At 47.5% G+C, this 24823-nt stretch overlaps 1 protein-coding gene across 1 annotated transcript in view; it reads left to right on the plus strand.

The window, feature by feature from the left end:
* Positions 1 to 24823, plus strand: part of csf1rb (colony stimulating factor 1 receptor, b) — a gene marked incomplete at both ends in the record, with an annotated part of 81174 nt that overhangs the window by 50352 nt on the left and 5999 nt on the right. Inside the window, 6 exons of the mRNA XM_084336605.1 lie at positions 4748 to 4830; positions 5227 to 5330; positions 5738 to 5860; positions 6812 to 6923; positions 21500 to 21599; positions 22842 to 22968. Coding sequence (XP_084192731.1) covers positions 4748 to 4830; positions 5227 to 5330; positions 5738 to 5860; positions 6812 to 6923; positions 21500 to 21599; positions 22842 to 22968 — 649 coding nt within the window. The remainder of the gene's footprint in view (positions 1 to 4747; positions 4831 to 5226; positions 5331 to 5737; positions 5861 to 6811; positions 6924 to 21499; positions 21600 to 22841; positions 22969 to 24823) is intronic.

Raw genomic sequence — 24823 nt, forward strand, 5'->3', positions numbered from 1 at the left:
ACCTTCCCCTCAACGCCTCTGACACAGCTAACCTAGACTCTCTTAAAAACTGTCTTAGGGACATAAAAAGCTGGATGGCCCTCAACTTCTTACAGCTAAATGAAAATAAAACAGAGATCATTTTGTTTGGCCCCCCCCTCTTCCACCAAAACACTCTCCAACAGCCTAGGACAACTCTCCACCCACCTCAAACCCCACGTCAAGAGCCTGGGTGTAATCTTTGACCCAGAGCTCAAATTCGACCGGCAGGTAAATGCCGTAGTCAAGTCATGCTTCTTCCAACTCCGCAACATCAGTAAAATAAAACCAATCCTTTCACCCCTCGACCTGGAAACGGTAGTCAATGCATTCATCACATCACGCCTTGACTACTGCAATGCCCCCATGTCCCGCCTCAAAATGGTCCAGCACTCTGCAGCTAGGTTCCTTACCGGCACCAGAAAGAGAGAGCACATCACACCAGTCCTAGCCTCCCTACACTGGCTCCCAGTCCCACTTAGAATAGATTTCAAAATCCTCCTCTCACCTTCAAGGCACTATCGGGTGCAGCACCCCTATACATCACCGAGCTCATCACCCCCTACGCAGCACCCAGGTCACTAAGATCCTCCAACCAGGCTCGGCTGGTCCTCCCCCGCACCAGACTAAAAAAGAGAGGCGATCGCTCCTTCAAGGCCGTAGCCCCCAAACTATGGAACCAGCTTCCCCTGGAGATTCGATCTGCCCCTACGCTGGAGACATTTAAGGCCCGTTTAAAAACCCACTTTTATTCCCTAGCCTTTGATTAATCCTGTTTCTCCCACACCCTAACCCACACACTCCCATGCAATTTTATCCTGCCCCCTCCCTCTTGTATCTCTTCTTGTGCTCCTCTGTCCCTGGTGACGTGCTATACTGTACTTTGTGCTCCCCTATCCGCTTGTCCTATTTTTTGAATGTACTGTCCTGTCCTGTTGTGCCTTTTTGTATTTGTGTATTTTATAGGACATTGATTTTATGCTTTGACTGTACTGTACAGCACTTTGGTTGGCTCTCGAGCTTTTAAATGTGCTCTATAAATAAATTACTTGACTTGACTTGACTTATCAATGTGGAGGTCCTAATGTGTATGCGGGGGTCCTAATTTGGATCCTTGTGGGGATCCTAATGTGTGCCATTGTGTATCAATGTGGGGGTCCTTATGTGTATAAATCTGGGGGACTAATGTATATCAAGAATCAAGAATCAAGAGGTTTATTTGTCACATACATACCAGGGCATACAGTGAAATGCGGGTGGTCATGCCCGCATTGATTGTGCAAAATACAATAGTAAAAATAGGCATAGAAAAAAATAAACATAGAAGAAATTAAATAGGTAAGACACAAGATATGCATGGTAAAAACAAAAAAACAAAAAAAACAACAGACATGCTAAGTTCCTGAGAAACTGGTTCCTATATACACTACTATACAATATACAATTTACAATTTTAACTCTTAATGTATCTAAACTATACTATTAGTACCTCCTTCCTTTAAAGTGACTTTCTATTTTTTAAAGTGACATTTTGTTTAAGTGATTGTTTTAGCGGTTGCTTGTGTGTGTGTGTGTGTGTGTGTGTGTGTGTGTGTGTGTGTGTGTGTGTGTGTGTGTGTGTGTGTGTGTGTGTGTGTGTGTGTGTGTGTGTGTGTGTGTGTGTGTGTGTGTGTGTGTGTGTGTGTGTGTGTGTGTGTGTGTGTGTGTGTGTGTGGTGTGTGTGCGTGCGTGCATGCTCATGTGTACTTGTGAGTGGAGAGTTCAGTGTTCTGATGGCCTGGGGGAAGAAGCTGAGCTGGAGTCTCTCTGTTCTTGCAGCGTGTGACCGTAGGCGCTTGCCTGACCGCAGCAGCTTGAACAGGCTGTTGTTGGGGTGGTGGCAGTGGCAAATCCTCATGGAAGCCAACGGAAGCCAGGCCTCCCTATACAAATATGAATTAATATCAAATATGAAATATGAAAAAAAAAAAAAAAAAAAAATATATATATATATATATATATATATATATATAAACTAAAAGGAGAAAACCTTCAAGGGAAAGAAGGGACCGCACACTCCACAGGACTCGTTTTTGCTTATTTATTGTTGCACAACGCGTTTCACAACGCGTTTCGCGATACTTGCACAAAAGTATCGTGCATAGCACCTGAGGAAGCGATAGCGAAACGCGTTGTGCAACAATAAATAAGCAAAAACGAGTCCTGTGGAGTGTGCGGTCCCTTCTTTCCCTTGAAGGTTTTCTCCTTTTAGTTTATTTATCTCTCTTGCGCTGACCTGCACCTCCAGTCGGGGTGCAACCAGATGTGCACGAGTCTTATCTAGTTTAATATATATATATATATATATATATATATATATATATATATATATATATATATATATATATATATATATATATATATATATATATATATATATATATATATAGTTTACAATAATAATAAAAAATCATTATTTTTCATCTGTGTTATAAAGTTTTTTTTTTTTTTTAAATGTCTCCCTCTTCTTCTCATTCTCTCTAACACACTGTCAGATTCACTGCAGCAGAGGAGACTGGAGAGGAGGCAGGGGGAGGTGTCTTTCTCCAGCCTCCCCATGTATGTGGACTCCAAAACCAATACTAGCCAATCAGATTCGAGCTGACTAAAGCCCTGCCCACACCTTAAAACGGGCCTGTCAGCAGACTAAGTAGTCTGGCCTCCCCTCTGCACATTTGAAAATGTTATTAACCCGTGACTGCTCCCACGGGCCGAATATTGCCCCGATCCACGGGTACATCTCGGCGTGCCGAAGCTTTTCCTAAATCACTTCCATCATCGAAAATGAGGGGAAAAGGTCGGCTCGCGACCCTGAAAATGTTGCGTGATTTTAAAAACGCTGTATTAAGTGAGCCTATTATGGGCTCCACGCGAGCTTTCTATCGTGGGAACATCTGGGCGTCCCTCAACTTTTACTCATTCACATGTAGCCCCGAAAATGCTTAGAAAAGGAAAGCCGAAAGCGTGGAATAAACTCGCAGAAACGGAAAAGTGTCCCACGGGCGCGCCGTGATTCCGATCCACGTGAAGATATTCAGGGCCATAGAGGAAACCGTGGGACACCTTTTTGCAACCGAATATGTGTCTCGAATTTGCTCCGACGCGGCGCGCAAAATCGTGCAAGGAAAAATCGGACCAAAAATGAACCAATGCTCCAGCAGTATTAATAACCCTGATGTAAACAAGACAAACGTCTTTCTGCATCCACTTATAAAATTGTGTGTATTGAGCCGTACTGTATTGTACTCATTCTGCAATCTGTTAAATAAATAAAAAGAAAGTTTGACTGGCCGCCGAGCCATACTGTAGTGTACATGGTGACTGCTTAACTTAAAAAAATAAAAAATAAAAAAAATATGAATAAAAATATTTAATACATTTTTTTTTTTTTAATTTTTTTTGGCATCCCCTGTTATTTTACCCACGCGACGCCACTGGGTGGTGGGGGTCTTTCATAATTCTGCAGGCTCTGGATTTGCACCTCCTGTTATATAAGTCCTGCAGGTGGTAGTGCAATACCCGTAGTACGCTCTGCTGTGCGCACCACTCTCTGGAGTGCCTTCCTGTCCTGTGCCGTGCTGTTTCCAAACCAGGCAGTGATGTTTCCAGTCAGAATGCTCTCTACAGCCCCGGAATAGAAGGAGTGGAGTATCTTCCCCGATACTATGAACTTCCTTAGCTGTGTCAGGTGATAGAGGCACTGTTTCGCCTTTTTCACCACAGAATCTATGTGTGTTGACCATGTCAGGTCCTCTGTGATGTGAACTCCCAGGTACTTGAAACTGCTCACCCTGTCCACGATAGCCACGTTTATCCACAGTGGTGTGTGTGTCCCCTGCTGTATTCTCCTAAAATCCACGATCAGCTCTTTGGTTTTACCAATGTTCAGGAGTAGGCTGTTATCCCGGCACCAGCGTGCCAGTTCATCAACCTCCTCCTGATAGGCCTTCTCGTCATTGTTAGAGATCAGCCCCACCACCACCGTGTCGTCCGCAAACTTCACTTCAGCCATTACGCCAAAGGACCGACTTGGCCTTATAGGCGGGTTTCTGGTCCACGTCCGACTCCATGTGCGCGCATCGAGGAGGCAAAAGCCATGCTAGTGATAAAAACAACCAATAAATGCCACAGCTAGATATATAAAAGGTGAAAGACTCTCACAGCCATGCTGGTTTGGCAAAATGACATCCAACTGTTTTAGCTTGAAGCTACTTTTAGTCAGGGGAGAGCCATGGTTTCTCCAAATATCAATGTGGGGGTCCTAATGTGTATCAATGTGGGGGTCTTGATGTGTATCAATGTGGGGTTCCTAATGTGCATCAAATTGAGAGTCCTAATGTGTATCAACGTGGGGGTCCTAATGTATATCAATGTGGGGGGCCTAATGTGTAATGTCACACTAGCTACATACAGTGACAATTAATAGTAATTGTGTGTGTGCGTGTGTGTGTGTGTGTGTGTGTGTGTGTGTGTGTGTGTGTGTGTGTGTGTGTGTGTGTGTGTGTGTGTGTGTGTGTGTGTGTGTGTGTGTGTGTGTGTGTGTGTGTGTGTGTGTGTGTGTGTGTGTGTGTGTGTGTGTGTGTGTGTGTGTGTGTGTGTGTGTGTGTGTGTGTGTGTGCGTGCGTGCGTGCGTGCGTGCGTGCGTGTGTGTGTGTGTGTGTGTGTGTGTGTGTGTGCACGCATACTGCAGTGACAGTGGTATCTCATGCTGTTCAGAACAGTACCAGGAGATGCATCCAGCCCTCCCCCCAGGCCAGACCCACTCACCTCTGGGTAATCCTAAAACACACACACACACACACACACACACACACACACACACACACACACACACACACACACACACACACACACACACACACACACACACACACACACACACACACACACACACACACACACACACACACGGTCACTCCCATGCTCTATAAGCGTTTTAAAATCTCTCGGCGAGTTAACCCGACTATCATCGTGTATAGCGTCCAAAGTGTTAATAGAAAAAGGTTTGTGATTCTTTCTGTCAATTTAAAAAAGAATGAATCATGGATGTTGTTAATTCTTTCACCATGTAAGAGAAAGTGCACCTCTCTCTCTCTCTCTCTCTCTCTCTCTCTCTCTCTCTCTCTCTCTCTCTCTCTCTCTCTCTCTCTCTCTCTCTCTCTCTCTCAGAGTGTGCTAATGGTCAGTCAGACAGTTTGTTTCTGGACATTGGTTATCTGCTGATAATCTCCTATCAAGTGGCTCAGGGAATGGAGTTTCTGGCCTCTAGAAATGTAAGCGGAACACACATACACACACTCACATACACATACACATACAGTAACCTTGCCTTCTGTGTGTATTGATTGATTGATTGAAAACTTTATTAAACAGATTGCAGAATGGGTACAATACAGTACGGCTCAATACAAACAATTGTTAAGGGGATGCAGACCAGAAAAATACTTTCATCTTGTTTACATCAGGGTCCCCCATTTTCAATTCATCATGACATTTATGACATACAAGATATACAAATATACAGTACTGTTTGAGAGAAAGAGATCATAAATGTCTCTCTCTCTCTCTCTCTCTCTCTCTCTCTCTCTCTCTCTCTCTCTCTCTCTCTCTCTCTCTCTCTCTCTCTCTCTCTCTCTCTCTCTCTCTCTCTCTCTCTCTCTCTCCTCTCTTCTATGTGTAGTGCATTCACAGGGATGTTGCAGCTAGAAATGTCCTGCTAACTGACCAGCGCGTGGCCAAGATCTGTGACTTTGGTCTGGCCAGAGACATCATGAAGGATGACAACTATATTGTCAAAGGAAATGTGAGTTAATGTGAAATGTGAGTTAATAATAATAATACGTGTTGTAGTGAAAGGGTTAACCTTCTGTAGTGTGGTAGTGAAAGGGTTAACCTTCTGTAGTGTGCTAGTGAAATGGTTAACCTTCTGTAGTGTGGTAGTGAAATAATAATAATAATAATAATTCATTCCTTTTCACTCAAAGCGCTTTACAATGTAGGGTTAGGAAAATTGCCTCCTTCACCACCACTGGTAGCACCCAACCTTGGGCTACGCAGGCTCAATAGCTGCCATACACTGGCACCCGGCACACATCACACTACACAATGGCTGAAGGGCTCTATATAATAGACGCTAAACCGAGGTCCTGTCTGAATTTGGTTGTTAAAGAACCCAGGACGCCTATCGTAAAGAGTAGGGGGTTCCCTGACGTTCCTGACCAAATTCCCAATCAGGTCTCTGACATCAAGGAAACCTAATCATCCCTTCCCCTTAATTGGCTGATATCAATCCCTGTCTCCTGAGCCGTTCAGCCATTGTGTATTGCAATGTGTGCCTGGTGCCATTTAGCCTGCGTAGCCCAAGGTTGGGTGCTACCAGTGGTGGTGAAGGAGGCAATTTCCACCCTACATTGTGGCGAGTGCTTTGAATCTGAGAAAAGCGCTATATAAATGAATTAATTAATTATTTTGTGGCTTGGGAGGTAGAGCAATCATCTGGTAATCCGGAGGTTCCCGGTTTGATTCCTGCTCCTCCCGGGCAGCATGTCGAAGTGTCCTTGAGCAAGACACTTAACCCCTAACTGCTCCCGATGAGCAGGTTGGCACCTTGCACTCTGCCGGTGTGTGGATGTGTGAGTGAATGGGTCAAATGTGAGGAACAAAATTTGTAAAGTGATTTGGATAAAAGCTGCTATATAAATGCACCATTTACCATTATAATTCAGTTTCCATCATCACTACTATCTTGTGTCAGGCTCGCCTGCCAGTGAAGTGGATGGCTCCAGAGAGCATCTTCGACTGCATCTACACCGTTCAAAGTGACGTCTGGTCCTATGGCATCCTACTGTGGGAGATATTCTCATTGGGTACGATACACTCTATTCTATCATATTCTGATTAGGGCTGTCAAAAATTACGCATTAATTTAGATTAATTAAAGGTGCTAAAGATGACGTTTTTATGTAGAGTAATTGTTTAAAAAATTATAATAATACATCCACACATATGTATTGATTTTAGAAAGGTGTGGAATAAAAGTATTGCTTTTCCCCCCAAAATGTTTTCGATTAATGAATGTATCATTTAAAAAAAGCTTTGCAGGTCCAAAATGAATGTTGTTGTTTACATGTTGCAGGCATGTATCCCCTCCCTACTTCCCATTTCCCCACGTGGAATGCACCTGATTGGATAAATGACATGCTGGTGCTCTAGTGCGACACCTTTGTTAATCGGAAAATAAATTGCATGCTAAAGTAAATGAACGCAGATTGATTCAGATTCAGATTCAGATTCCTTTATTATTTCTTGCCAGTGTCATTGATATTAAAATGGCACATACATCACAATTCTACACCAAGGCAATAAAATGCATGGCACAGTCACTGGGATGCTTGTTCCCTAGCTTGTTCCCTTCCCTGCAGGCCTCTAGGCATCTGCCTGCATTCTCCACTTAGTGGGAGATGAGGTTTAGGTTACACCTAACACACACCAAACACACACGCACGCACGCACGCACGCACGCACGCACGCACGCACGCACGCACGCACGCACGCACGCACGCACGCACGCACGCACGCACGCACGCACGCACGCACGCACGCACGCACGCACGCACCACACACACACACACACACACACACACACACACACACACACACACACACACACACACACACACACACACACACACACACACACACACACACACACACACACACACACACACACACACACACACAGCCAAAAGGGAGAGAAAGAGAGAGTGGAGAAGCACTGAACCAGCTGTTTTTCTGTATGCATTCTTTCATTCTCGCCTGTTATATGACAGGATTGTCCACCAGTAATCCACGTGGCTTCTTATGAGATGATGATCAACAGAGGCAACATTTAAAAGATTGAAAAGTTACAACAGAAGAACAAGTAGGCTATAACTGGAAGCAGCAGTCACCGTTCACTCTGGGAGGCGGGAACAGGCAGGCACGTTCATGTAGCTGCATGCCTTATATGGTCATTCCATCAGCCAATAACGTGACTGGACTCGAGAGATAGGCCTATAGGCGATGCCTACTTCCTTCACCAAAAAACAATGCTGATTTATTTTGCAATTTAATCTCACACACATCCCAAAACGGTTTTGCCATTCATTTAGTTTGACAGTTATTGAGAGTAAATTAATTTGAATATGGCCACCGGTGATGTCATTGGGGACATCCTTGACCTTGTATTGTGTTTATTACAGCTCAATGAAAGGGTATTGATAAGGTAGCGCTTCCTATAAGATAAGGTACTGTGTAACTGAGGGGTACAATTCCCTGACTGTATTGTTAGATATGATACTTACTACCACTACCTCTTGTACTTTAGACTCTGGCCACCCAGTACTAGGTATAAATAATTATGATAAACACTCCCACCTGATGAAACGGATCCAACACAAATGTACCAAGTCGAAAGTCTGCGTTTAATAATAATACATAGCAAAGGGTATGTACAACGATCACTTAATTACATTTATGATTTGAAATAGTATGCACTTTTATGGCAAATGAGTATTCGTAGGTAGATCAATATCGAATGTCCAATCTCTGATTGCGCAGGAAGCAAATATACAACCTGGAATATTTAGGGAACAATAGCAATGATACTTGAATGATTATATAGCTGGATACACTAGGGGAAGGTTCCGACTGCTTGTAGGACAGCTGGAGGGGGGGGGGTAGAGTCTGGCTGTATCCCGTCTGGCCGAGGGTATCCTGGGAGAGCCCACAGTCGTGCGACCCGGTGCCCAGCGATCCTCGATCCACAGATGAAAGCAGTTGGACTCTCTGTGGCCGGCGTCCTCCGGTCCACGATGGAGAGACGTGAGGCGACCTCGTCGTGTAGATCGTCTTCTCACCTGTCGTCCTCTCCGGGGGGGGGGGTATTTCCAACACACCGCAGTGTTGGCCTTTATCCATAGAATAATCAAAGTACTCAAAGCATAATCCAAGCCGGGGAAGGCTAGCCGTCGTCGGTAGAATAATCCAATATACAGGTCCACTCGCTCTTTGGCCTGGAGCTCCTCGGGTGCAGCTTCACGTGGGGTCAACCACCCTGGATAAGCGTCCAGCTGATGCCCGAAACGATGGGGGTGCTGATTACTATAGAACTCTTACCGCACGAGGCACTACATATGAATAGACTATTATTAGCTTAATAGAATACGTCCAACTCGACGATATAGTGCCAAATATGACTATTCAAATATTAATATACACGATGTCTCAATGCCGATACTGGGCCGAATTGGCCTTACTGCCCACACGTGGTTCGCGGGGAGGCTTTTGCGTCTGTCACTCTGTTGGAGGGTAAGGAACTGGACTAAAAAGAAATCTCTACTTTAATAGCGCAGTATATATATGCACTATGAACAAATAGTACCATTAGTGGTGCGGTAGACATATTCCTACGCGGAACTAGGACTTGTCCATACATGTTGAGCGGTACGATTGAACCTGGTCTGAGGGGTATGGCGACCTGGCACCAAGGTCTCGTCCAATGGTAGAATGGAGACTATTATGGGATGTTCAGTAGACTAGAAGGGATATTCAATGCATATTGTACAAGGAATATACAAGGGATATCAGGGGATATACAAATACAATTAAATATATATATATAAATAAATATATATATTCGGTTTAATCTGATCCTTCAGAACAGCCGCCCCCTAATTGGTCCCAACCCAATTAGTTAAGCAGAGACAGATTAACCGCACTGTCTACCACTCAAGGGTTCGCTGTAAGGGTCAGTCAACTCACAAAGTCATAGGGTCATGGTCATCATCGATTGTGTCTGGGAGTCGGGGCAGTTCTATGAGCCTCGCCACAGGACGGGTGTAAATGCGCCCCTGGACGAGTACTTCAGCTGCTCGGACCTTGCCATCGGCACCGGTGATCACTTTGCTTACGCGGCCAGCCGGCCACATAGCTCGGGGTAGTGACTGGTCAATAATCATGACGACTGTTCCTTCCGTCAAATTGTCTCTCTCTTTTACCCACTTCTGGCGGGTCTGTAGAGACGGTAGGTAGTGCAGTAGGAAACTGCTCCAAAACTTGTCGGCTAATACTTGGCTGTACCTCCACATTCGTCGGCCGTTCGCTTCTTCAGGCCGGTACATTGTCTGGGGTAACGCGGGATCTAGCCGCCCCATCAGGAGGGTGTTGGGGGTGACTGGGTCGACATCTGCTACATCACTGGAGACGTAACCGAGGGGCTTTGAGTTCAATACTCCCTCAATCTCCGTGAGGACTGTCATTAGGACTTCTTCCGCCACAGTCTGGGCCCCAAGTACTGCGTACAGGGCTGTCTTTATAGAACGTACTTCTCGTTCCCAAGTTCCACCGAAGTGGGGTGCGTTTGGGGGGTTGAATTGGAAGTCAATCTGGGCTGGAGCGAGGTGGGTCTTAAGTTCTGGGCCCATAGCTTGGAAGCTCTCCCTCAGCTCTCTTTCTCCGCCTTTGAAGTTTGTCCCGTGATCGGACAATAATGTAGACGGTTTTCCTTTCCGTGATGTGAATCTTCGGAAGGCCATAAGGAATGAGTCTGTGCTCATGGTCGGAAGGAGCTCGATATGTATCGCTCTGGTGGTCATGCATTTGAATACAATACCCCACCGCTTCTCGGTGCCTCTTCCTTTCTTTATGTGCAGCGGGCCAAAACAGTCCATGCCTGTTGAGTGGAATGGCTTGTTGCCGAGTCGGAGGCGACATGGAGGTAGGTCAGCCATCCGTGGTATGCTGGGCTGCGCGCGCCACTTTCGGCAGTCTAGACAGGTTCGCTGGAAGCGTCGCACCGCCTCTCTTCCTTGAAGTATCCAGTAACAACGTCTGATTTCCGCGAAGACTCTCTCTGCTCCTGCGTGGTGTACATCCTCGTCGTATTTCTTTATAATCAGCTCTGTGACCTTGTGTCGGCTGTTCAATACGATCGGGTACTTAATGTCATCCGGTAAATTGGGGGCTCTCCGCAGGCTCTGATGAGGCTCTGATGAGGGTATGTGTGTCACTCTCGGGGGCCAGATGAATCAATCTGCTGTCTGATGGGACGGGCTTTCCTCCCTGTAGACAGTCTAGTTCATCGGGGAACGAGTCTCTCTGGGCTCGTTGCAGTAGAAGCAGTTCTGCTTCCTCGTAGTCAGCTGCTGACATATCAGCGGGGGACTTAATCTCTGGGTGGTGCCGCAGGAATGTCCGTTGCTGCGCACTCTCTATGGTAATGCAATCGTCTATGTTGGGGTCTGCGGAGACAACAGTGCTCAATCCACAGAACATGGGTTTCTTATTCTCAGCCTCCTCGTCACTTGCTTCCCTCGGGGTGGGCGTGGGCCAATCTCCTTCCGGGAGCTTGAGGAATGCTGGTCCGTCACTGTAGATGTTATGACGGGTTAAGTCATCTAGGGACATTCCCCGGGTGATGACGTCAGCTGGGTTGTGTTTTGTATCAACATAGCGCCAGTTTGCTTCTCCGGTTAACTCTCCGGTTAACTCTTGAATCTCAGTGACTCTGACTCCCACGAAGACTTTGTATTTGCATGAATCCGATTTGATCCAGGCGAGTACTGTCATGGAATCTGACCACAGGATTGTTCTATGCACCGGAATGGTGAGCTCACGTTGGATGAGCGTGGCTAGATGCGCTCCTGCGAGGGCTGCGCAGAGCTCTAGACGTGGGATAGACTGTTGCTTGCGTGGGGCTATTCTCGAGCGGGCGAGGATGAATGCTGTGTAGATCTCTCCCCCCTCTTCTTGGGCCCGCAAGTAGGCTACTGATCCGTAGGCGACCTCGGAGGCGTTACTGAAGACGTGTAAATCCATTTTACATGTCTCTGGCCTCACCGTGGGTGGGAAGTAGCTTCGGCGTATATTAACGCCTGGGAGTGAGTGGAGTTCCATCTCCCACTCTCTCCAGGTGGATGCAAGGTGTGCGGGAATGGGGTCGTCCCAGCCCTGGTCCTTGTCCCACAATGCTCGTACAATCATCTTTGCCCTGGTGGTGTACGGTAGTATACATCCTAACGGGTCATATTGTCGGGCGAGTGTTCTGTACACACTCCGTCTGGTGGTCGGTATTGCCGTCGACCTTCCCTGCTCTGTGGTCAGGGGTTTGTGTCTATAGTGGAGCGAATCTGTTTTGAAGCGCCACACTAGTCCTAGTGTCATCTCTTGGGCTTCTCCTGGGATTGTGGCCATCCAGGTCTCGCTGCTCGCTGCCTTGTCCTCGGAGGAGAGGCTGCGCAGTACGTGCGGATCGCTGCTGGCCCACTGCCTGAGATCAAAGCCGCCTTTGATCAGAGAGGCGCGGAGTTTATGTAGGAGAGCCTCGGCTTCTTCCTGGGTCGAAACGCTTTGTAGACAGTTATCTACGTAGAAGCTGTTCTTCACACTGTGTCGGACCTCTTGGTCCGCTGCTGGGTCCTCTGCGACATGTCTCTGTAGTGCAAATGTAGCACAGCATGGGCTGCATGTAGTTCCGAAAGGGAGGACTTCCCATTGGTAGATGGCTGGGTGCTCATCTCCTGGCCTCTCTCTCCATAGGAACCGCAACAGGGGCTTGTCCTCCTCTACTAATCTCACCTGCAGGAACATCCCTTTGATATCCCCGCTGATAGCCACCTTGTCCTGGCGGAAGCGGAGTAGTACGCCTAGTAGGGAGGGGCCGAGTGTAGGACCGGGCAATAGTTCTTTATTCAGATTTTGGGATCCGATCTGGTAGCTGCAGTTAAACACGATGCGGTCTTTGCCGTTGTGATGAACCTTGTGGTGGGGCACGTACCACGATTCAGTCGTCTGGTCGGCCTCTTTAATGTCAATCTTTGTGACGTGTCCCGCTGTGATGAGCTTCTCAATCTCAGCGCGGTATACACTTTCTTGGGCGGGGTCCTTGGCTAAGCGCCGCTCTGTGTTTAGTAGGTACCGCTCTGTGGCGTCTTTCTTTGCGTGAAAGGTAGGCATCCCTTCCCGCCGCAGGAGTGGCGTGGCGTATCTCAACACGCCGCTGACTGGGACTCTCTTTGTTCCCGTCTCGAGGAGGTTAATGGCGTAGATGTCGTCTTTAGAGCGAATGTCTTTCTTTTCGTTCTTAAAGGGCATTTGTTCTAAGGTCCATAGCCTCTCTACATGCTGCAGGAGTGCGGTGTCTCCCTCTGTGACTCGGGAGTGGAGACAGCTAGTGGCTGTGGTTCTGTTGAGAGATTTGGCGAGTGGGCCTTGGAGACTCCATCCTAGGCGGGTCTCGACTGCTGCAGGACAGCCTCTGGGTCCGGTATGAACCCGGTCTATCGGGACAATGAGGTCTGCATGGTCGGAGCCTATCAACAGTGTCGGGGTAGCACCGTCTATGAGTGGGATCGGTAGCTTGCGTAGATGTACATATTTCTCCATCAGCTTGGCTACGGGGTATGTGTACCGCGAGAGTCCTATTTCTTGGCTGGTGAAAGCGTCTGTAATCCTGTACCGTCGCTCGGGCTGGCCGCTTGCTGCGATAGAGAATGAGACATTCTCGCCCTTTATCGTTTTCAAATCTCTTCTTATTGTCCGAATTGTCATTTGGTTTTCGCTCCCCCGCAGCCCTAGCTGGGCCGCAGCGGACGCGAGCAGAAGGGTCTTCTCTGACCCGTCATCAAGGACGGCGTAAGTGTCCATGACTTTATTCTGGTAGCTCAATGTCACACGGACTACCTTTAAGAGCACTCTGGCTCCGCTGCTGCTGGCGGGGTCGATGTACATGACGCTTGCTTTGCTGCTTGATGGTGCGGGTGGAGGCCGCCGTCTGTTACTGTCGTGGAGTATGTCCAGATGGGCTCCATCGCACCGACTGCACTTTTTCTTTAAGCGGCATTCGGCTGCCATGTGTGATCGCGCACAGCGAAAACAGCGTCTGTTGGACTTTATCCATTGACTCGCTTCCTCCGCATTCATCTTGGGGAATGAGTCACATTGTGACAGCCAGTGTTCTTTCTCACAGTAGGGGCACACTATCTTCCACTTCTCTTTTCTTGAGGGGGTACTGTGGCTCCTACTGCTTGGCACTGACTCCGATTGGTGCATGACAGTCACCGATCTTCTTCCATCATTTAGTCTCCTGGTTCCTTCTCTGGAGCCAGGGGTGCTCCGTCCGAATGTATCTAGCCGTAAGCTGCTGACTTCTCTCGCCAGGAAGTCGGCTAGATCGAGGAGGTTCGGTTCGGGGCCATTAGGGTCTCGGTGGTCTCTCTGCCGCCTAAAGCGCTCCTGTCGGGCGGGCGGTAGCTTCTCCAAGATCCTCTCTACATTTGAGTTGGCGTATAGTTCATGCCTACCCTTTTCCCTCTGCGCTCCCAGCATCCCTACTAGGGACTGCACTCTGATGGACAGGTCGTCCAGTGCTCGATTGTCTGTTGCTGGGGGTAGACGGTCGATGTGCCTGATCTCCTGGATCACGTAATCCCATATACGTCCATATCTCTGGTCCAACGCTACCAGCGCTGCGGTGTATGGGGTCGTGGAAGTGGCGTAGGCGAGCGCTATGTTGTGCGCGCGGGGTACCTTTAAATGCTTCAGTAGTATCGCGTATTTATGGCGTTCATCAATGACATCCACCAACATTGTCTCCAGACACATGCGGAGCTCCGTATACTGGGCCCGGTTCTCCTGGGTGAAGTCTGGTACCATAGGTGTGCCAATGTATGACGCGGATTGTTGATACATCGGCGAGCGTTGGGGGAGAGGCCTCCTAGGCGAGTCTCCTCCTGCTCCTTGGCGTGGGCTGGTACCGGCTGTGTACCATGGCCCGCTGGTCCAGGTGCTGTTCCTCGGTGCGGGTCGTGCGTCGTGCTCACCCGTGAATAGCGTCGGGGGTCTGTAGCGCAGCTCCGCGGGGGTATAGCCTGGGCTGTACTGGACCTCCTGGTCCGGTAGAGTACTGTGCTGTCGTCGGGCGTGGTTCTCCTCCTCTTCCTCTTCGTCTTCCGTTAGGTCATCCAGGGCTTGTAGTCTCTGATTTAGCCTCTCCGCAGTGTATGCTGCTCCTTCCCGGTGGCTGGGTCTCGCTTGGACCGGTTGGGGAAGGGGGTCTGCGGGGGGTATAAACCTCGTCTGTTGGTCAAGTTCAGGGTCGCTTACTCGGCTAGGGGATGCCGCCCTGGAGTGATGTCTAGACGAGTTCCTGGAGCCTCTGGTGGAGGGAGGGGGTGTTGTCCTTCTGATCAGCTGTTCTATTAGTTGCGCTTGTGCTCTGTCGCGCTCGGCTTCGCGCTTGGTGAGATCCGATTCTCTCTGGGCACCGGTGGCGGCGCGCTGGGCGTCGGCCCGGTCTCTTGCCATATTCTCTTCCATCTGAATGCGTCTTATTTCCAGGCGTATGTGCTCTTCTTCGCTCCGTTGCTGTATCTGCAATCGATCGCGTTCACCCTGGAGTCTATCGCGTTCAGTAGATGCTTTCAGGCTGACGAGGAATGCCTGCTGTAGTGTCCTCTCTGCCTCGCTGGGAGAAGACGGGTGTATAGGGGAGCCGTCCCTTGGGGTACTCCGTGCGGAGTCTTGGAGCTCTATCTCCACGGTGCTCTCCTCATCTTCTTCCGTGCCGAGTTCTCTCTCGGTAGTGTTGTCTTCCTCCCGGGACTCGTCGGGGACTACTTCTTCGGTATTGGCGGGGTGTAAAGTCATGTCTGGTTCCCCCTGGTCCCCACCGTGAGCTGGGTCAGTTACGTTAGAACCCATAGGGGCCTCTATGGTCGGGGTAGCCTGGTCGTTAGGGTTAGACATAATTTTACTTTCTAGTTTTACCGCGTTTACTGTTGGTAGAAGACTAGGTTGTTGACTGACAGCGTAAGCCTCTAGGTACTGAGGGAGCTGTCGTTTGCGCCGCGGGCGTTGTTGGTTAGGAGGATCGTTTCGTGGAGTGTTCATCATAGGCCATTTTAATATTAATAACACTATATTAATATTACACTGATTACCATCCGGCTCGAAGGACCAATTATAACTGAGGGGTACAATTCCCTGACTGTATTGTTAGATATGATACTTACTACCACTACCTCTTGTACTTTAGACTCTGGCCACCCAGTACTAGGTATAAATAATTATGATAAACACTCCCACCTGATGAAACGGATCCAACACAAATGTACCAAGTCGAAAGTCTGCGTTTAATAATAATACATAGCAAAGGGTATGTACAACGATCACTTAATTACATTTATGATTTGAAATAGTATGCACTTTTATGGCAAATGAGTATTCGTAGGTAGATCAATATCGAATGTCCAATCTCTGATTGCGCAGGAAGCAAATATACAACCTGGAATATTTAGGGAACAATAGCAATGATACTTGAATGATTATATAGCTGGATACACTAGGGGAAGGTTCCGACTGCTTGTAGGACAGCTGGAGGGGGGGGGTAGAGTCTGGCTGTATCCCGTCTGGCCGAGGGTATCCTGGGAGAGCCCACAGTCGTGCGACCCGGTGCCCAGCGATCCTCGATCCACAGATGAAAGCAGTTGGACTCTCTGTGGCCGGCGTCCTCCGGTCCACGATGGAGAGACGTGAGGCGACCTCGTCGTGTAGATCGTCTTCTCACCTGTCGTCCTCTCCGGGGGGGGGTATTTCCAACACACCGCAGTGTTGGCCTTTATCCATAGAATAATCAAAGTACTCAAAGCATAATCCAAGCCGGGGAAGGCTAGCCGTCGTCGGTAGAATAATCCAATATACAGGTCCACTCGCTCTTTGGCCTGGAGCTCCTCGGGTGCAGCTTCACGTGGGGTCAACCACCCTGGATAAGCGTCCAGCTGATGCCCGAAACGATGGGGGTGCTGATTACTATAGAACTCTTACCGCACGAGGCACTACATATGAATAGACTATTATTAGCTTAATAGAATACGTCCAACTCAACGATATAGTGCCAAATCTGACTATTCAAATATTAATATACACGATGTCTCAATGCCGATACTGGGCCGAATTGGCCTTACTGCCCACACGTGGTTCGCGGGGAGGCTTTTGCGTCTGTCACTCTGTTGGAGGGTAAGGAACTGGACTAAAAAGAAAGCTCTACTTTAATAGCGCAGTATATATACGCACTATGAACAAATAGTACCATAGTACTGAGAGCAGATCGCACGGCAGCCTCTGGGAAGAGCGTCGGAGGTGGGGTCTGCATCCTCACGAACAATCTCTGGGTTAATCCCAAGGAAGTACATGTCCTCTCAAGTTCATGCTCCCCAGATATGGAACATCTCCAGATCCTGTGTCGCCCGTATCACCTACCCCGTGAGTTTACCGCGGTCATTTTATCCGTCGTGTATATTCATCCACAGGCAAATACCGGCAAAGCGCTGGGGGAATTACACGACCACATCAACAAACAGCAGATCAAGCACCCGGAAGCCGCGACGATAGTGACTGGTGATTTCAACCAGGCAAACCTGAAAAAAGTGATGCCGACTTTTTTTCAGCACATTGCCTGCTCCACAAGAGGGGGAAACACACTCGACCACTGCTACACCCCGTTCAGAGCTGCCTACAAGGCTGTAGCGGCTCCGCCACTGATGGGCTCTGTAAGCGCGAGCGATCACGACTCCATCTTTTTAATCCCAGCATACAAACAGCGATCACGCGAAGCCGTCGTGTCACGTGAGACAAAAAAGTGGGCTGACGAATCAGAGGCCGAGCTCCGTGACGCGTTCAAGGATACAGACTGGGACATGTTTGAAGAAAGCGCCAGTGACGTCAGCGAGTATGCTGATACCGTTGTAAGCTACATAACAACAGTGGCAGACGGCATTGTCCCCACAAAGACGGCGCGGGTTTTCCCAAACCAGAAACCTTGGGTGGACAGCACTATAAGAACAGCCCTAAACTCACGCACCACGGCTTATAACCTGGGCAGAGAGTCAGGAAATATGGAAGAATACAAGGCTTCAGTCTACACTCTGCGCAAGGCTGTTAAACTTGCTAAGAGGACATATGCTGAGAAACTGGAGACACAAATGGCACAAAACGACACAAGAGGCTTGTGGAGGGGACTGAAGACAATAACTGACTACAAAGTCAGCGCCCCCGCAATGGGGAGCGACGACGCCTCTCTAGCGGACAAACTCAACTCCTTCTACGCTCGGTTCGGTGTAGACAGTGTCGCCGCTAGCCCTCTGGCTAGTGACGTCACTGGCGCACCGGCTGTTGTGGAGGGGGGGGGGCAACCGCGGGGGGGCGGGGGCGCTCTCTCGTTGTCGGAACACAGTGTGAGAAGAGCATTTATGCAGGTGAACACCAGGAAGGCTGCAGGCCCAGATGGTATAACAGGACGCATACTTAAGTCCTGTGCAAACCAGCTTGCCCCGGTGTTCACCGCCATATTTAATCAATCCCTGGCGGAGTCAGTAGTCCCTGCCTGCTTCAAGATGTCTACCATCATCCCTGTACCGAAGAAACCCTCCCCAACATGTCCAAATGATTACAGACCGGTGGCACTCACCTCTGTGGTCATGAAATGTTTCGAGAGGCTGGTCAAGGACCACATTTGTGCCTCTCTCCCCAGCGATATGGACCCTATGCAATTTGCATACAGGACAAACAGGTCCACTGATGACGCTGTCTCCCAGGTACTGCACAGCACTCTCTCCCACCTTGACCGTCAGAAGGGGGGCTATGTGAGACTGTTGTTCATTGACTACAGCTCAGCGTTCAACACCATAGTCCCCACCAGACTGGTGGACAAGCTGATCGAGCTAGGCCTGAGCTCCGCCCTGAGCGCCTGGGTACTGGACTTTCTGAGTGAAAGACCCCAGGCGGTCAGGGTGGGGGGTCAGACCTCCAACACCATCACCCTGAGCATCGGGTCCCCCCAGGGCTGTGTTCTAAGCCCCCTGCTGTACTCACTCTACACACACGACTGTGTGGCCAAGTTCAGCTCCAACTCCATTGTGAAGTTCGCCGACGACACGGTGGTGGTGGGGCTGATCTCGGACAACGACGAGAAGGCCTACCGGGAGGAGGTTGAGGTACTGGAACGTTGGTGCCAGGACAACAGCCTGCTCCTGAACATTGGTAAAACCAAGGAGCTGATCGTGGATTATAGGAGAGGACAGCGGGAGACACACACACCACTGAGGATTAACGGGGCTACCGTGGACAGGGTGAGCAGCTTCAAGTACCTGGGGGTCCACATCTCAGAGGACCTGACATGGTCAACACACATAGGCACAGTAGTAAAGAAAGCGAAGCAGCGCCTCTACCACCTGAGACAGTTAAGGAAGTTCAGAGTATCGGGGAAGATACTTCAGTCCTTCTACTCAGGAGCTGTAGAGAGCATCTTGACCGGAAACATCACTGCCTGGTATGGGAACAGCACGGCACAGGACAAGAAGGCCCTACAGAGTGTGGTGCGCTCAGCCGAGCGTACCACGGGTATTGCGCTACCTCCCCTGCAGGCTCTATACAACAAGAGGTGCAAATCCAGAGCCTGCAGGATAATGAAAGACCCCCACCACCCCAATAACAGCCTGTTCCAGCTGCTGAGGTCAGGCAGACGCCTGCGAATTCTAGAGACTAAGACGGAGAGGCTTAGGCTAAGCTTCTTCCCCCAGGCCATCAGAGCCTTGAACAATGAACATCGAGAGACACAGAAACTGAACTATCCACACACAAGTACATACACGACACGCACGCTGAGCACGCTCACACACTAGCAGCCACTTTAACACTCATGCCGCACACACGCACACTTATGGCCAGAGGAAAGGCCACTTAAAATAGTATAACATCAGGAACAGTGTATTGCACTACTAAAGCTAACTAGCATGTCCTATATGCTCTGTAAATACTAATGTACAGATACCGAGATGGCACACCATGTACCTGTTTATTGCACTGTTTTATTGGATTCTATTAATATGTTGTACCACTGTATTTTATTGGATTCTATTATATGTTGTACCACTGTATTGCACATCGTCGCGGGCAAGACCAGCCGCATTTCATTGTATACCTGTATGCCGTGACAATTAAAACTCTTGAATCTTGAATCTTGAATCTAGTGGTGCGGTAGACATATTCCTACGCGGAACTAGGACTTGTCCATACATGTTGAGCGGTACGATTGAACCTGGTCTGAGGGGTATGGCGACCTGGCACCAAGGTCTCGTCCAATGGTAGAATGGAGACTATTATGGGATGTTCAGTAGACTAGAAGGGATATTCAATGCATATTGTACAAGGAATATACAAGGGATATCAGGGGATATACAAATACAATTAAATATATATATATAAATAAATATATATATTCGGTTTAATCTGATCCTTCAGAACATACTGTATTGCTATTTTTGCATCTATGTCATTTCATGGTGCTGTAATTAACACAAGTAGAGTTTTTCGATGTGTGTGAGATTATTTGCAAAAGAAAATCAGCATTGTTTTTTGGTGAAGGGCCCCTTTAAGTCATAATAATCCCTTTTGGGTGGTAAAAACTAAAATAATGAATACAAATAAAATAAATAATAAATACATATAAATCCAGAAAAAAACAACATGGAAAAAAACTGAAATCATTTGAGAACAAAACGGAATTTAAGAAAATCCCACTTCCTTTTCTGTCCTTTTTTCTGAATATTTCTGATTGTTATTTCCGCATTAGGATGCGGAATATTTCATATTTTTGTTATGGCCATTACAGCATATTCCAAAATATTTGTAAATGCTTCTCACAGCAAATATTGATTTATGCAATGAAATGTGATACATTTTTATTAATTAATTACAAATGATTTAATTAATTAGATAATCTTTTTAACCTGACACCACTAATTATTATGTTCAGTTCTCTGTCTTTCTACTCAAATCATCTCTTAGTCTTGAGATGTGATATCATTTAAATTATTTTATTTTTAAAGTTTCTTTATTCCCCCTTCTTTTTCCTTTTTCTCCATCCCAATGTTAGTCGTTATGCCAATTCCCAATCCCCTTCCTGGTCGTTGCGCACTCTACCCCCTACCGTCGGTCCGGGAGGGCGGAGACTATCACATGTTTCCTCCGACACATGTGTACCCAGCCCACCGCTTCTTTTCACCTGGCAGCGCGGACTCTCACTGGGAGAGTGTATCGTGTGGAAGGTCACACTACCTCTCCTAGATCCTTCCCTTGCTGTGCAGGCGCCCCGACCGAACTGTAGGAGTCGCTCTTTAAAACGACCAGGACCCACCCTCGCCGGGTTTCCCACCCGCTAACACTGCCAATTGTGTTAGTATGGACGGTCGGCCAACCCGGAAGCACCACAGCTGGATTCTATCCCACTGTCTCTGTGGTGGTAGACAGACGCTTAGTCCGCTACGCTACCCGGCCGCCCTGATATAATTAAATTGACTGAATTTGTCTCTGTCTCCGTCTACCTGTCTGGTCTGTCCTGTCCATCAAGGTAAAAGCCCCTATCCCAGTGTTGTCGTGGATACCAATTTCTACAAGATGATCAAAGATGGCTGCCACATGACACAGCCAGATTTCGCCCCACCAGAGATGTGAGTAGAACAAAAAAAAATAAAAAAGCTCTGGCTGATGCTGCTGATTGGTTGGTTGGTTGATTTGTGAGTCAGTGAAGCATGTGTGCATTTGATTTGTGAGTCAATGAAGCAGGAGTGCGTTTGATTTGTGAGTCAGTGAAGCACGTACGTGTGCATTTGATTTGTGAGTCAGTGAAGCACGTGTCCGTTTGATTTGTAAGTCAGTGAAGCACATGTGCATTTGATTTGTGAGTCAGTGAAGCACGTGTGCATTTGATTTGTGAGTTAGTGAAGCACGTGTGCATTTGATTTGTGAGTCAGTGAAGCATGAGTGCGTTTGATTTGTGAGTCAGTGAAGCCATAATATCTAAATAAAGTATTAATCGACCACAGTGTGTGTTGGTGAGTGACACACCAACTTGGTGTGTGTCTGTGTGTGTGTCTTTCCATTCATTAACATTATTGGGCGAACAAGAAAACGAAATAAAACTGTAAAATTGTAATGATGAGTGTTACAAACATGATATAATTCATTCATGGTGAGGGACACCCGACACCTGTAAGGGGAGGGGAGGGAGGAGGGGAGAAACAGCCTGCAGTGCAGAGGGTCAGTGCGCGTTGTTATTTGTTCTGTCCAATTGTCATTGTGCGTGCGTTTACAAGCTTCAGCGTTTTATTCATCATCTAAATTTGGCAATACAAGCTTAATATTCAACGTTAAAGATCAATGTAAGCCAATGTAGAGTAAAGTAAAGATATTGAGCATAGATTTGTAAAATGTGCAACCCTAGTTTCACCTAGTGGTATGAGACGTATTCTTCATATGGCTGCACATACCGCACCATACTGTAAATTCGCGGGACGAATACACGTACCGTTACACCCCTAGTACATATCGTATCGAAAATGTACAGTAACATGTGTACATATTATAAATAAACTTTGTATCAAAAAACCTTTAAGTTCCCCTGGGGATCGAACCCTAACTTCATGTCTTAAACATAACTATTCAAAATCCAAGGTCCTCATGAAGTGAGACAGTGACCAATGTGTAAATCCAGAAGGCCTCCCTTACTGAATCACACCTGTCCAAGCACTCATAGAGCACTAGCACACCTGTTCTGTTATGTACACAGGGCTGCCTTGAAAAAGGATTATCATACTCAATGGTTCCTCCCTGCCCAAATGAAGGACATGAAATATAATGGCTCCTCTACTCAACTAAGCTGAAGCCTTGTTATCCTCTCCTCTCCTCTCCAGGTATCAGATAATGACTATGTGTTGGAACTTGGAGCCGACCGAGAGACCTACCTTCGACACCATTGGTCAGCTCATAAAGCAACTCTTCCCTCAGACCAACGGCCTGCTGCCACAGGACAAAAGCCAGGTTAGTTCTTTGAAAGCACAACTGGATGGATGGTATGTTCTCAAGTAGGCTGCAGCTCTCAATCCAACAGTCATAAAATCAAAAAGCAGCCGACTGTCTTTATTAGAGGAACACGCTGACATTATGGGAAATGTGCTTACCGTCTTCTCCAGAGTCAGACAAGAAGATACTGTAGATACCAATTTCCTCTCTTTGCGCTCAGTAGAAAGCTACCCTACTGCAAGCAAGCCTAGCTTAACACAGGTGAATGGAAGCGGATATGGAGGACCCCTCTGCTCTACATCTTCTGGCCACCTCAGACCCACTCCTATCCGAGCTCCGGGGGGGGGGGGGGGTCATCAAAGAGAAGCCGGCTCTTCTCGGTCCTTGCCCCACAATGGTGGAACAAACTTCCCACCACAGTCAGGACAGCCGAAACCCGACCAATTTTCCGCCGTAGACTAAAAACACACTCAATATCTGATTTCTTTTTTAAGAAAACACACTAACCTTCGTACTGTCTTTTACTATCATGCACTTTGCCACTAAATAATCTTCTTTGCCTATAATACTACAGATACCTACTATGCTAATGTCTTTACCACTATGCACTCAAGACTGTAGCACCCAAGTTTCAACACTGTTGACAAACATCTCAGCTGAAAGAGTTGTACTGTTGTAAGAACAGAACTTGGAGCTTTGAATAAAAGCATCAGCTAAATGACAAAATTGTATTGTAAATACGGACCACTAACCTAGCTTAAAACTCAGGGAGAAGGTGTCTTTGGCCTGACGGCTAGGCTAGCTGGTCCGTATCCGCATCCATTCATTTGTGTTAAGCTAGGCTAGCTGGTCCGTATCCGCTTGAGTGGCCAGACAACTTCCTCATTTGTAGTCCAGGGTGACCAAACTTCCCGATTTTGTGCGTGACAGTCCCGCATTTCAGCCCTCTGTCCCGCATGCCGCAACAGAAGAAAAATTTCCCGCATTTCAATAAGTGTCCCGCATTTCAATAAACAATTATTATTATTATTATTATTATTATTATTATTATTATTATTATTATTATTATTATTATTATTATTATTATTATTATTATTATTATTATTATTATTATTATTATTATTATTATTATTAATCATTATTGTTTTTGTCCTCTCATTAATCCCCAAACATGCACTAATGCACGCACCGCAAGTACTACATGTCTAACCAGCACAAGCACAATAGTACCTGGTGCGAAGTTGCGTGGCAATAAACAGCTTGCGCCAGGTACTATATATAATGCAAGCTGTTATTGGCGCCTTTAGTGTACAACAACAACAACAACTGTATCTCCACTCATGCTGCGGCTGCCTGCGATCATACTAGCTACTGTAGCTGTCTCTCTACCCTGTGTGGGAAACTCCAGCAAAGGCTCATGGATTCTTTCTTTGGAACAGAGGCCAGTGTCCTTCTCCGCCACTTCCCAGATGCGAGAGCGACAAAGACAAGAGCAGACTTCACATCGTTCTACAGGTCTGCCATCGTCTACCTCGAGAAGTGGTTCGATTTCTCCAATGAGAATTATCTGAAGGCTCTTTCTGTCATGTCTCAGCTTCACTCACCTGTGCGCTACAGCTGAAGCCCTTAAGATCAACGGCATGTTAGACATGGATGCGCTCTATGAGGAGTTTTGTTTAATTGTTCCACGTCAGAAGGAAGTGGTGGAGATGGGATTGAGGCAACTGTTGGAGTGAAGTGGGGGCTGCTGTTGAAGGACATCCAGACCCCCAACCTGACCCATGCTGGCTTCATTCTTCCTGAGCATCCCGGTCAAGAATGCGTTCATAGAGAGGTTGTTCTCCCTCATGACCGGCGCGTGGACGGACCAGAG

Source organism: Notolepis coatsorum (genome assembly GCF_963971535.1).
Source record: "Notolepis coatsorum genome assembly, chromosome: 19".
Lineage (NCBI taxonomy): Eukaryota > Metazoa > Chordata > Actinopteri > Aulopiformes > Paralepididae > Notolepis > Notolepis coatsorum.